The following is a 14,451-nucleotide window of genomic DNA, read 5'->3' on the forward strand; positions in this document are numbered from 1 at the left end:
AACATTCTGGCAGTACTCAATCTTGGATCATGGAATTTTTGGATAAAATGTGTATTTACATAATAAACTAAAAAATGTTGGGATAATCTAATAAATTTGGCATATACATATATTTATGACTCTGGAATTTTGTTCTGATTCGTAGAGGACAATAAATTTTAACTATCTACATATGCAATTATAATAATATAATTGTACTAGAGACCCCATGCATGAAATTTGTCCAAGGGTCTCGGCCCTCACAGCCACAGCAGCTGCCTCGGCCCTCGCAGCCCCAGCTTCATCTGGATGGTTGTCCGGAAGGTCATTTGGCTATCTGGTCTAATTAGCATATTATGCTTTTATTATTATAGATTTATACAGCATTATTATATAATTATAAATATAACATTTATAGTATATGAATACAATTTATTATATTTAATATTTACATATAATATAAATTGTTTTAAATACAATATAATATTGAAAAAAACAGGCACAAGGATTTTCATAAAATTATTATTCATAATACTTACATATTAAAAAACAACTATATTCTAGGTAAAACAGATTAAAAATGTCATGTCCCTATAATACAGCAGTGAAAATTAACAAATTACAGATAAATGCAATAATATGGAGAGATTGCAAAAATATCATTTGAGTGTTAAGGGAGACACATGTGAGTGTTAGAGGAGACACACAGGAGAGGGGCTACTGCGTACTGGCAACTTCTATTTCATGATTTGTAATTATATGGGTCATTTAAGTTTGTAATTAATCTGCAAAATCATGATACCTTCAGTTTCCTTGATGGATAGTAAAATTAAGTAGCAAGGTTTACTTTAGAAAAAAAGCATTTACAGAAGCATGGTTGTCTATAAAAAAACAAGAACTGGAAATTATCAAATGTGCACGAATGGCATAAAATATAAACAAAATATTAGAGAGTCAATCAATGCATATTAATAGTCTTTAAAATAAGTAAACTATGAATATATACAAAATATGAATCAATTCTATAAATATAGACTAAAATAGACTTTTAAATAAAATGGAAACAATTAAATCTTACCATTTCTTCTTCATTATCTATGTAAAGTAGGTTAGAGTTCTTAGAAGCACAGGCCAGCAAACTCTCATTCCATGCTTTTTTTTTCAGTGCTAATGTAATAGCAATTCTTGGAATATGTAAACCACTCCTTTGGACAATGTCCACAATGATCTGCTGAGGAAAGATTATAAAATTTTATGAAAAACAATTTAAATTTTTTAAAATGAAAATTAATTGACATATTTGCATAGGTATAGACACATTTGTGCAATATATAAAAAGAAAACACACTCACAGAGAAGGGTTAGTCTCTGGTTTCCTGGTTTACGTTCCATATTAAGCAAAGAAACCCCAAAAATATCCACTCTCTACATGTCCTGAATGTCAATGAAGAAAACCACTTTTTTAGAATCCTTAAATTATCTTTGAGCCCATCTGCAACCATGGGTATTATGATTTTAAATGAATATTTCTTCATATTGTTACATAAGAAAACACTCTTCTATAATCATTATGAACATTTATTGGTGGTATTATAATTTCTGTCCCCATTCCCAAAAAGCTATTATTTTTGACTACCCTATGTTAGAGATAAAGTATGAACTATACTAATATCAGAACTGAGAAAATAAGTATGTACCTTCCTGGAACCCGGTTTTCAATGAAGAATTATTCTGCTCCCGTATTACTTTAGCTTAAAAAAAAAGTAATTCTTAAATTAATCTTGATCTAACTACACCATAATACTTTTGTTTCTTATGTTTAATTGTGTTGTATTGTCTAGGACTAGAATTATCTGGAATAAAATTTAATTACCAATGAAAATTAATGTAGTAATGATAATTATGAGGAAAAGTGTTTTTAAAGTCTAGAGAACTACATCTCACAGTATTCGGATTAAACAATCTCAAAAATTAATTCATATTTCTCAATAAAGTGTCCTAAAGCATGCTTTGAGAATATAAAATATATATTTATATTCTGATTGTATATATGGATATATATGGATATATTAATATATATATGTGGATATATTTGGTCATACATGTGTACATATATTTATAACCTACTCCCTAAAATCATCCTGATATTTATACCTTGGACAAATTCAGAATTACCATTTTGCACTTAGTCTAAATGCATACTTTAGGATCAGAGTTCTATTTCATAACATTATGAAGTGTTCAGAGGCACTGATGGACATAAAAGTGAAAAGTTCTGTATAACCTTGCAAAAATGTATTTACAGAGAATAATAGGTATTGTCACCACAGCGGACATCAGGACAAGGCAGATGACACCTAGGGTCCCACCAATGCGCTTCTCTGGAGATGATGGTGAAACTGCAGGAAGAGAAAGGAAACACTGAGAAAGGAGGAAGAAAGAGAGAATTGTTTAGACAGTTTACATGCAGAGAATCCAATACATAAACTTGAACACCAAGCCCATACCTACCACTGTAATCTTCCTCCCAGAATATACCATTGCACGTTTAGGAAATATAATGCTCCATGCGTTACTGGTCAAAGACTACCCCTTACAACAATACCTGAAGAGAATTAGCCCTCAGCTTTCATCTTAGAAAACTGTGTCCCAACTTTAAGTGCTGATTCTCACAAATGAAAAACATCTGAGCTAACGTCCATATCTTTTCCCCATTTCTCTGCACCCCAGCTTCACATACTAGAACAGTTATACTGTGTGTCTATTGAATGCGTTACCTTTGGAGTGGCCCTTCCTGTCCCTCTCTTGAGGATCCCAGGAAGCATTTTGAAGAGTTAATTCTGCATAGGTTATTATTTCCTGCTCCGTTACTGGAATGGAACTTTGAGTGCCTTTAGGCTTTCTTTGCTGTCTCTTGGCGGACTTGGCCAAATTCAGTTCTGCATAGGTTACACGTTGGTTATTCATCTCTGCAGCTGGGTGGTGTTTGAGATTGTGCTCTAAGTCAAGTGTACTTACGAAAAAATGACCTATGCAATAATGCAATCTCTAGGACAGGAAAACTGGGCGGGGTAAAGGGTAGTAGGGCTCATTTCCAAGTTGAAAAATCTAAAGTTCTGGTTTTAAATTTGTTAGATCTTTAAATAAGTGCTTCATAGTAGATGTAGTTTTTGTGATATTCTACAATTGACAATATATTATTTCTTTGAGCCATAGAAAACAATAAATCAGTGAGGAATAAAGAATAGCATAAAGAATGACATTGCCATTCATTTAAAGTCAGATTCCATGAAAATATTTAACATTATCAGAATGCTTGTATTAAAGTTAAAATGTTGTATTAGAAAAAAGAGTCTCCAATATTTATGATAAATTTGAAATTGAATAATTATGGAAGACTGAGTGCGCCAAAGATTGGGCATCAGTTGTGTTGGCATATATGGTAACGTTCTGAAGTAAATTAATTTTATTAAGTAGCATATATTTATTTATTATGCTGTAACATAATTCATTAAACAAGGGTCTCTTTGTCAGTGTGGTGCTGCTTCTCACAATGTTTGTTCAATTTTTTAAAATATCTTTTGATTGTTTATAATTAAGCTTAAATTTGCATTTTATGGGAGCTACTTCATCCCGATTTTTATTAAAAGCCAACTGCTTTCATTTAATCTAAATAAGTGTATATTTAGATTACCGCTGTAATTCAGAGAATTCATTTTAACAATCTCTTTTTAAAGGCTGGGCTAAATATAAATTATATGTATATTGATTATAAAATAAAATAAACATAACTTTTCATTGTGGTCATTCTTGCTGGATTCTACTTTAAATTGTTTTTGCTTAACACATCCATTATGCATGTGTGCCTGCACTTGAGTCATTCTCTACAGGCAAGAATTTGAATAGTTTGATACCCTCCAACATCGTTCATAGTTTATTCTTCTCATTTTTTGCCCCAAAATATTTACATAAAGATACCAATGTTCTCTTTTATTTGATTGTATCTTACTTGTACCTCCCTGGCATCACATCTAGCATTTGTAATCTCCCACTCTCTGAGACGGACTAATAGAGAGACAGGAGAATAGAAGCACATACCTTCTGTATCCTTCACTGGGAGACCAGGTTTTCTAGTAAGCAAAGAATGTCTGTGGTCTTCACAGACTGCCCCGCGAATGTTCACAGTGAATCATGAGTGGAAAAAGTAGATTTCTCATAAATATGTCACTGAAAGTTTGAACAGGAAATTCTTACACTTGGGCTATTTTGAAGATGGTTTACCTCATCAAACACCTCCAGAATGTAGGATACTTGGGGCCGGTAAGTGCCTGCCTTAGTTCATCCACATTGGCAATGCCTCTGAGAAGGTGTTTTCTTATTCGAAAAAATATCAGAGGACAAAAGACTTCACCGCCCATGCTGTTAACTTACATCTTAATCATAAACGCTGAACACTTAGGCCTTGTTAGGTGTACCCCAGATGTTTAAATTCTACTCTTAATCAGGTTACTGAATCCTGGCATTACATTCTTCTTTTCCTTATACTCTCATTATGGAATTTCTATTATAATGGGAAAATTTCTAAAATCATAATCCCATTAACTATAGTTATTTAATGACATTTGTCTCCAATGGTCTGGAATTACTATGTTTTCACCTTTATGATAACTGTCACAACAATCATTAATTCTCACACTTACCTTCTCAATTTCTCTGCCCTAGTTCCTAAAAAATTGTTTCATTCATTTTATTATTCTTAAATGTTAGTTAGACTTCCCTTGGCAAAAATAATATCTCTGTGAAGGATAGAACATTAGCTAATGTTGAACTATAGCACCATGACAGAGATTAAATTATTATGTAGCTATTTATGGTATTTTTGTTGGTTCATTTTCTATTCAAAACCATCCCTATTTTAATTAGGATTAGTTGTTGTAAATGACAAAACCCAAGTCTAACTGTATAGGGGAAAAACAAAGGTAATTTTTTTAAAAGTCCCTTATTTTTTAAAAAATGGGAAGGGCAGAAAAAGAAGATTTTAAAAAACAAGTTAAATGACACATAAACATCAAAAGAAACAAAACTTTACAGCACAATGGTTTGATATACATGTATTGCAAAATGATTGCCACAATAGGTTCAACTAACATCCATCTTCTCATACAGGAGAAATAAGGAAATAAAGAGGATATAGTGTAGTCACACTGTATATGCTACCCACCTACTAATCACATAAGAGCAGTCTAGCTCTTGTCTTTCTCTAACTAGCTTATTTCGTTTACATAATAATCCACAGGTCCTTCTATGCTGTTGCAAAGGGTGAGCACTCCTTATTTACAGCCACATAGTATTTCATTGTGTAAAAGTTCCACTGCTTTTTTATCCATTCATCTATTCTATTGTTCTTGATGGTATCATAAATGGAATGAATTTTTTTATTTCTTTGTTGTTACTATGTAGAGATGCTACTGATTTTGTTGACATATATTTCTTCTATCATTTTTTGAATTTTAGTATGCTAAATATTGCATTTTGTCAAATGCTTTTTCTGCATTTATTGTAATAATCATATAATTTTTCTCTCATTTTATGAATGTCATGTGTCACATTAATTGATTTAGATGTGTTAAACATCCTTGCATACCAGATATAAATCCCATTTGATCACAGTGAATAATTCTTTTAATAAACTGGTAAATTGGGATTGTTAGTATTTTATTGAGAATTTTTGCTTCTATATTTTTCAGGAATATTGGCCTATACTTTTCTTTTCTAGTAATGGCTTTTTATGGGTTTGTTTTCAGGATAATGCTGGCATCATAAAATGAGTTTGGGAGTGTTCACTCCTCTTTCATTTTTTAAAAAAGTTTAAAAGGAATCGTTAATTATTTTAAAATATATTTTTAATGGTTTCAGAGAGGAAGGGAGAGGGAGAGAGAGAGAGAGATAGAAACATCAATGATGAGAGAGAATCATTGATCAGATGCCTCCTGACTGGGAATTGAACTGTGACCTCCTGGTTCATGGGTCGACTCTCAACTACTGAGCCACACTGGCTGAGCTATTATAGAAATTTTAAACAAACAATTTACGACACACACGGACACATAACCACACACACAAAATATAGTCTTATAGAATACTCATATATTTAAGTTTACATGAAAATATTTAAAAATGTATACTTACATTTCCAAGAACATTAGTGTAAAAAATATATATAGAACTGTGATTTAACTGCAGTAGCCACTTATCAAGTTTGGCAAGTGGGCCATAAAAGTGGTTATTCAAATTTAAATCTTCATTGAAAATAAATAAAATTTTAATGTAGGTATCTCTGTCACACTAGGCACACTTCAATAGAGATGAGGGACATTTACAGCTTTGCAGAAAATTTTCTAACAACAGGTTACCAAAAGTAAAAGTCAATAACCCCAAACTTAAAAATTATTATGTTGTTTTAAATTCAGTAATAACATTCTAAATAACATAATGGCCAAAGAAGTGACCACAAGGAACAATCAGAATTTTTAAATGAATTATAAGAAAATATAACAAATAGTTTGTCTTGTGAAATATTGATTGCTTTAAAAATATATCTTACCAAAGAGAAGAAAAAGAGGCACATTTACACAATGGAACACTACGTGGCCATAAATAAGAAGTAACTCTTACCTTTTACTACAGCTTGATTGATCTGGAGAGTATTATGCTAGTTGAAATAAGCCAGTGAGTGAAAGACAAATGCCATATAATCCCAGTTATATGTGAAATCTAATGAACAAAATAAACTGACAAACAAAATAGAAGCCAGGAGGCATGAATACATGGAACAGATTGACAGCTGTCAGAAGAAAGGGCGCGTGGAGGGGCTCGATGAAAGGCTTAGCCAAAGAACATATAGACATAACTCACTGACACAGGCAGCAGTATTGTGATAGCTAGAGGGAAGGGGAGGGAGAGTGAGGGCTAGGTGGAGGTGGGCAAAGGTGGGGAAAACGGGACATCTGTACTAGTGTCAACAATAAAAAATAAAAGTTTTTTTAAAAAAAGAAATCCAAGCATTCATCTCAAGAAACTAAAAATGGAAAAGCTATAAGTATGTGAAATTAAATCCAAATAAAGATAACAAAACACAAAAAGAAATCAAAGTCAAGAAAAAGAAGAAACAGAGTAGAGAGAATCAACAAAGTCAAAGTTACTCTCATTGAAAATTATAAAATCAATTTGAAAAAAACTAACAAAACCCAAATCTTGCGTATCTAGAGTAAACAGGGGAACAGCCTATCCTATTTAAAGATACTAAGTAGAAAATAAAGCCACATTACAAGTACAATTTTAATATCTACATTACATTTTAAAAGTATGAAAATGCAGTGCAACAAATGGAAACTTCCGTATATCCAGTATGTAGTATAAGGATTGAGTTCATTTTATGAACTTTCCTACAAAAGCATTCTTCAAGCTCCACTGGCATTGAGACAGAAAAAGTTAGGTAGATAGGGGCAGGACCATGGGAGGAGGAAGTGAAACCAGAAACACAGCTCGGCGGAGTTACTAAGACACCCCAACTGGAGTGGGAAGGAAGGGTGTGAGCCAGCGGCATGAACTTTAAAATGGATGGATATTGCTAAGACAGACAGCGTGCAGATACCCAATCACAAGGCAGTGAGGCAAACATATATACAAAAAAAAAGAGAAAAAGTGCAGACTCCCTTCCCTTCGCCCCCAGCTTAGGGCACAATGGATACCTGACACTCCTGTTGCTGGGGAGCACATCCCCTATGACCACAAGGCTTTTGGCTATATTAGTGGCCCAGTGCATGGAATTCATGCATATTAAAAGGGAATTAATTAGAGGAAATATTTTAATATTGCTATTTATCCTTTCTCTATAATAGAAGTGTCAGATATAAAAGAAATTTAGTAAAACTTATATGAAAATAGTATATAAGTTTATTAATAAACAATCAAACATGCAATAACAACAAAGACATGACATGAAAACAGCAAAACATGATGTAAAAACAACACAGATACAATGACTGATAAATTGATTAAACTTATTCTAATATCTCCCAGTATACCACATTAAGAGTGAAAACACTTTTAGAGTGCTTAACTAATTTCCCTTGTGATGAAGTATTTACAACTTTAACATCACACACTCTTTGAACTCAAGAGAAAGCAACATATAACTGACCATGTGTGAAAACGGGTTCAGGTAGGAATATTACTACCCTTTTAGAGTTTGTCCTTGTGATTTATTAATAGCCATTGCAAATGCTGGAATCATGCGAAACTGTCTTTGAATTAATTTAAATGGGAGGCCAGTGTCAGATCAGGGTCTGGGGTGCAGGGGGATGGGATTCCTGGCTGGCAGGCCAATACAGCAAACTGTCCAATGGCTGATTCTGTGAGAAATGGGGCTCCCTCCCCGCTCCTGTCAGGGTCTGGTTTGAAGGCCAGCAATGCCCCTGATCATGCGAGACTGAGAGTTCTGCCAAGCCCCCGCTGGGGCCCATGCTGACTCCCACCACACCCAGGCCATGGCCAGGAGGGAGCTCCCTCCTGCCAGGAGCCTGTTGTCCGGTTGTCCATCTGGTCATTTAGGTCATGACAGCCCCTGGCTTTTTATATATCAGAACTTGAGGCCCAGTGCACAAAAATTTGTGAACTCAGGGGGGCGGTCCTCAGCCTGGCCTGTGCCCTCTTGCAGTCTGGGACCCCTTGGGGGATGACCACCTGCTGGCTTAGGCCCGCTTCCCAGGGGATTGGGCCTAAGCTGGCAATCAGACATCCCTTTGGCAGCCCGGCAGCCCTCAGCAATATCCACTTGCCAGCTGGGAGCAGGCCTAAGCTGCAGTAGGACATCCTTAGTGCTGCTGAGGAGGCAGGAGAGGCTCCCACCATCACTGCTGTACTGGCAGCCATCAGCCTGGCTTATGGGTGAGCAGAGCTCCCCGTGTGGGAGCACACTGAGCACCAGGGGGCAACTCCTGCATTGAGCATCTGCCCGCTGATGGTCAGTGTGTGTCATAGTGACCAGTCATTCTCAGTCGCTCTGCTATTAGGGTCAGTTTACATATTACCCTTTTATTATATAGGATAGTGGCCTGGTGCACAGGTGGGGGCCAGCTGGTTTGCCTTGAAGGGTGTCCCGGATCAGGGTGGGGGTCCCTCTGGGGTGCCTGGCCAGCCTGGATGAGGGGATGATGGGTGTTTGCAGTCTGGTCACACCCCCTTCAGGGTGGGGGTCCCCACTGGGGTGCCTGGCCAGCCTGGATGAGGGGCTGGTGGCTGTTTACAAGCTGGTCATGTCCCCCCAGTGGGGAACCTCACCCCATGGAGGTTTGGCCAGCCTGTGAGGGGCTGATGGTTGTTTTGAGGCTGGTAACACCGCCTTTATGGTGGGGGGGTCCCCACTGGGGTGCCTGGCCAGTCTGGGTGAGGGGCTGAGGGCAGTTTTCAGACTGGCCAAGCCCCCCCATTGACGGAAGCTCCCAACCTCTTCTTTTTTTCTTTTCTTTTTATTCTGGTATTTATTTACTTTCTATAATTGAAACTTTGTAGCCTTGAGAGGAGCTAAGAGCCAGCCAGGGAGGGCCGGAGGGAAAGCCTCCTGCTGGCCCTGGGGTGGGCAAACTTTTTGACTCGAGGGCCACAATGGGTTCATAAACTGGACCTGAGGGCCGGAACAAAAGTGTGAACTAATATAAATTCAAAGTAAACATCATTACATAAAAGGGTACGGTCTTTTTTTTATTAGTTTTATTCATTTCAAACGGGCCGGATCCGGCCTGCGGGCCGTAGTTTGCCCACGGCTGTGCTAGCCTCTGTTCCGTGGCCCGCCGGCTGAAAGCAGGTATCTGGGGTTTATTTACCTTCTATAATTGAAACTTTGTTGCTGTGAGTGGAGCTCAGAACCAGCCATGGCAGGCGGGAAGTTGACTTCCTCCATCATATGGGCAACCAAGCCTAATGCTTGCTCCAGCTCCGTGGCTGATGGCCGCCATCTTGATTGGGTTATTTGCATAAAGTAACTCTGATTGGCTGGTGGGCATGGCTTAAGGTGTAGTGAAGGTATGGTCAATCTGCATGTTTGTCTTTTATTAGTGTAGATGGGCCTCCACACATGGACTAATAGAGTTTCATTAGCTTGGATACTAAACTACTCCCAACGATAACATGGAGAGGAAGCTCCGGACACTGGCCTACTCCTGGAACCCTGGCTGCTCCTTTTCCAGGACTGGCTTCTCTCAATACACTTTGGTTCCATTAATCCCTTTTGTCTGCAATTTCATTCTTCGATTTCGTGAGACAAGAAATGGGACTCAAAACACCCACATTTTTGGTTTCAGCATCAGTAATGAAAAATGACATTAAAAATATAACAGAACTCTTATACAGAGGCTTCCAGGAAATAGAGAAAGGAATGCTTTTCATATAGCCTTGGCATAAAAACCTGTCAAGTACATAACAAATAAAAACTCATTCTAAACTCTTTGTGAACCTGGATGTAAGAAAAACAACTTACTCTAAGTGTAATATATACACTGAAGTTTGAAGAAGGACAGTACAAACTAGCCATTGTGGTTTTATTTCAGAAATGCAAGATTGGTTTAACATTTAAAAGAAATAAAGGTAGTTTACTTCATAAGCATTATACAGAGAAAACATTTATCACTTCAACTGACACAAAAATAATAAAAATGTAACATCATTATAAAGATATCCTATCTAATAAAAGAGAAAAATGGTAATTGGCGTACGACGATACCCTTTTCATTGGCTAATCAGGGCTATATGCAAATTAACTGTCAGCCAAGATGGCGGTTAACTGCCAACATAGGCGCAATGCTGGGAGGCGAAAGGGGAAGGAGGGAAGAAGCTGCCTGCCGCTGACTGCAATCGGAAACCCAGGCGGCAGCCAAGAGCCAGAGAACCGAGCTGCCTTTGCTCGGAGAAGCCAGGCCTCCTTTGCTGGCTTCTGTGATAAGAGAACCTGGCCGCCGTTGCCGGCCCTGGGCCAGTAATGGGAGAAGCTGGGTGGGGCAGGGAAGATGCGGATGTCTGCCTGGCTTCTCAGATCACTGATCACCAGTGATGGGAGAACACCCAGAGGCGGGGCCAGAGGCCAGGCTGCATAGCTGCCTGGGGACACCATCTGGATTCCAGGGGCGATGCAGCCAGGCCCCAGAAGGAGACCCAGAAGGTGACCCAGGCGCTGGGGCTGCGTTGCCGCTGGGGCATGCGATCCAGTCCCCCGGGGGCAACGCAGCCAGGCCCCAGAAGGAGACCCAGGGCCGGGGCTGAGTTGCAGCTGTGGTACGCAATCCAGTGCCTGGGCTGAGGAGACCCAGAAGGAGACCCAGGCGCTGGGGCTGTTTTTGCCGCTGGGGCACGCAATCCGGTGCCCAGGCTGAGGAGACCCAGGGCCCGGGGCTGCGTCGCAGCTGGGGCACGCCATCCGGTCCGGGGGCAATACAGCCAGGCCCCAGAAGGAGACCCAGGCACCAGGGCTGTATCGCTGCTGGGGCACGCGATCCAGTACCTGGCTGAGGAGACCCAGAAGGAGACCCAGGGGCCTCGCAAGAGGAGTGTCTCCATGGTCAGATGGCGTGGTGTCGGGACAGGAATGAAGACCCGAGGTGACTCAGATGCCTGGCCACAGGGTTAGACCAGCCAGCAGGGCCTTTCAGTTGGAACTGGGGTGGGGGTGGGGCGAGGGAGGCAAGCCGGAAATAGAGAACTACAACTCCCAGGAGGCTTAGCGGCCAGGGCCTGGGTGCCTGGCTGTGAAATCCGATGGGCTGTAGTTTCGCAAGCCACTTTAAACTAGAGGCTTGCAAGGTTGGAAGTTCTGCGCCTGGAGCCAGGGAGAAACGGAGCTGGAGCAGAGAGAGGGGGCCATGGCAGCTGTGGGCTTTGAGGAGTTCTCAGCACCTCCCGGCTGGGAGCTGGCGCTGCCTCCGCTGAAGGTGGTCACATCCTGGAGAGCGAGCTTGAGACCGAAGTGTAGTTCGTGTCTGGGGGTCTGGGCAGCTCCAGCCTCCAGGAGCGAGACGAAGAGGAGGAGGCAGCCTGAGGCCAGCAAGGGCGGCGCCAACATGAACTCAATCCAATCGCAGGAAGTACCAGGCGCTGGATCTGCGCTGCAGGGAGATTGAGCAGGTGAAGGAGCGGGTCCTGAACAGGCTCCATCAGATATAGAGGATAACATGGAGACTCCAGCAGGAGCGGAGGTTCCTCATGAAGGTGCTGGACTCCTACGGTGACAACTACCGGGCCAGCCAGTTCACCATCTTACTGGAGGACGAGGGCAGCCAGGGCAGAGACGCCCCCAACCCAGGCAACGCTGAGAACGAGCCTCCAGAGAAAGAAGGGCTGTCCCCACCCAGGAGGACGCCAGCGCCCACAGAAGCCAGCAGCCCGGCCCCTGGCGAGGGGCCCAGCAGTTGGAAGAGGCGGCGAGTGCCATAGGAAGGGCACTGGGCAGGAGTCCCGCTGACTCCAGAGCTGGGCCCCGTGCAGATAAAGGTGGAGGAAGACTTTGGCTTCTAAGCCCTCGAGGCTCTGGACTTAAGTTGGGTTTCTCGGGGGCCAGACAAGTAGCTGCCCTACCCCACCCTAGCCAGCTCCCCCTTTGACTGACCCCCCAATAAATGTACCCGATGCAAAAAAAAAAAAAAAGCTTATAGAGGCATGTTTATAGGATCAAATAGTATAAATATAGATGTAACAGGACAATAAAAAGAGAACCTGGCTATGATGATAACCTGAATGCTGCCTCTGTGTCATTCCTTCTTTGGGAACCCCTGGACCTGCTGGGGCTGGACCCCAACATTCCTCTTCTTATAAGGACTTCAGTGAGATGGGCTAAGGGTCCCACTGGAACTGCCACAATTTAATGTAATCCCCTCTTTAAAGATCTTATCTCCATAGACAGGTACATTCTGAGGTTCTGGGGATTAGGATTTTAACATACATTTTGTTGATTACCCAAATCAGCCCTTAACAACCAGCATGTTTCAGAAAGTAGATTCCTACAGGGTTATTTACCAAACATTCAGAAGTATTTTTAAAAGAGCTAAGCCCCTCGCCCACCGTGTGGGCCCCTCCCAGCGAAGAGCGAAGGCCTGGGTTCCGGGCACCGGAGGAAAACTGGTGCCAGCAGCCAGGGGAAGGGGCCCCCAAGGGGCTCCAGATTGCGAGAGGGCACAGGGTGGGCTGAGGGACCCACCCGAGTGCACAAATTTTTGTGCACCGGGCCTCTAGTATTAGAATAATAGCAATATTATGGAATTGCTTTTATATGAGAAAGGTCTCATGAAAAAACTTTAAAACAAATCTCATACTTAAGGATGAAGTATTTAAATGTGTTCCCCAAAAATAGAGGACACATACACTTTTACTGTCTTTACTATTTAACATTAGAAATAAAACTTCAGCCTATGAAAATAAGTCAAGAAAAGAAAATAATTGCACCAGGGAAAAAGAAATAAAGTAACTGTCTATATATACTATGCAGAAGAACTTATATTTGAAATGATAGGATTAATACAAAAATCAATAGCAAAGCTCAACTACATTTATGTTTAAATCAGCAAAATTACTAAAGAAATTTTAAAATAAGTATACCATTTACAAAATCACAATTATAGAAGAATCATATTTCTTTGACTTCAATATAGAAAAAATTTAAACATAGAGAAATTAAAGAAAGCCTAATACATGGAGGGATAAAGCATGATATTGATTGAAAGAATCAATATTGTAAAATTACACCTTTATAAATTATTTAAAGTTTAAATGCAGCCCCTAACATAACCTCATGTGTTTTTTAACAGCTGTATTGAGGTTTAATTTACAAAGCAAAAAAAATCATCCATGTAGAGTATATATGTCAGCGATTTTTAGTATATTCAACAGAGTTTGCAACCATCACTACCAACAAAATTTGGAAAGTATCCAGCCCCCAAAAGCGACAGTGCACCAATTAGCATTCGTTTGTTACCTACCTCCCTTCAACCTTTGGCAACCACTAACCTACTTTCTGCTTCTGTGGGTTGGCCTATTCTTGATAACACATATAAAGTGACTCACACAACATAAGATCATTTAGAAATGTTGAATGCCACAAATATAACATTGAGGGAAACACGTCAGACACTAAAAGCAATGAATATCTAAACTTTTGGATGTGTATGTTATTTTCCAATAATTGTTATAGAAAATTACTTCACTATTAGAACAAGTAATATAATTCATTTGAAGACATATGCAATCACAATATTATTTCCATTTCATGAAAATAAAGTTATCCAACAGAATCCAAACTCAGATGTTTTAACTCTAAAGCTTATGCTTACAGCTATATATTTTTGAAGCTTCGCAACTCCATGATGTGAGGCCATATAGGTGTAGCAGAGCACAGTCCCCTTTACCAGATAGTAAGTCTGCTATTCTGTG

The 14,451-nt window shown here is 39.8% G+C and overlaps 2 protein-coding genes across 2 annotated transcripts in view; both read right to left on the bottom strand.

Annotated features, from left to right (window-relative positions):
• LOC132225970 (NKG2-A/NKG2-B type II integral membrane protein-like) overlaps positions 1 to 2,956 on the bottom strand; it is a 31,552-nt gene extending 28,596 nt beyond the window's left edge. Inside the window, 5 exon segments of the mRNA XM_059680885.1 lie at positions 1,058 to 1,138; positions 1,140 to 1,210; positions 1,677 to 1,730; positions 2,283 to 2,378; positions 2,757 to 2,956. Of these exon segments, the coding sequence (XP_059536868.1) occupies positions 1,058 to 1,138; positions 1,140 to 1,210; positions 1,677 to 1,730; positions 2,283 to 2,378; positions 2,757 to 2,946 (492 nt within the window). The 5' untranslated portion in view covers positions 2,947 to 2,956.
• A 10,343-nt stretch (positions 2,957 to 13,299) lies between these two features.
• The window catches only part of LOC132227277 (NKG2-A/NKG2-B type II integral membrane protein-like), a 49,482-nt gene continuing 48,330 nt past the window's right edge, over positions 13,300 to 14,451 (bottom strand). Inside the window, exon 6 of the mRNA XM_059682188.1 lies at positions 13,300 to 14,446. Within this exon, the coding sequence (XP_059538171.1) occupies positions 14,335 to 14,446 (112 nt within the window). The 3' untranslated portion in view covers positions 13,300 to 14,334. The remainder of the gene's footprint in view (positions 14,447 to 14,451) is intronic.

The sequence above is a fragment of the Myotis daubentonii genome, chromosome 2 (genome assembly GCF_963259705.1).
Source record: "Myotis daubentonii chromosome 2, mMyoDau2.1, whole genome shotgun sequence".
Taxonomy (NCBI): Eukaryota; Metazoa; Chordata; class Mammalia; order Chiroptera; family Vespertilionidae; genus Myotis; species Myotis daubentonii.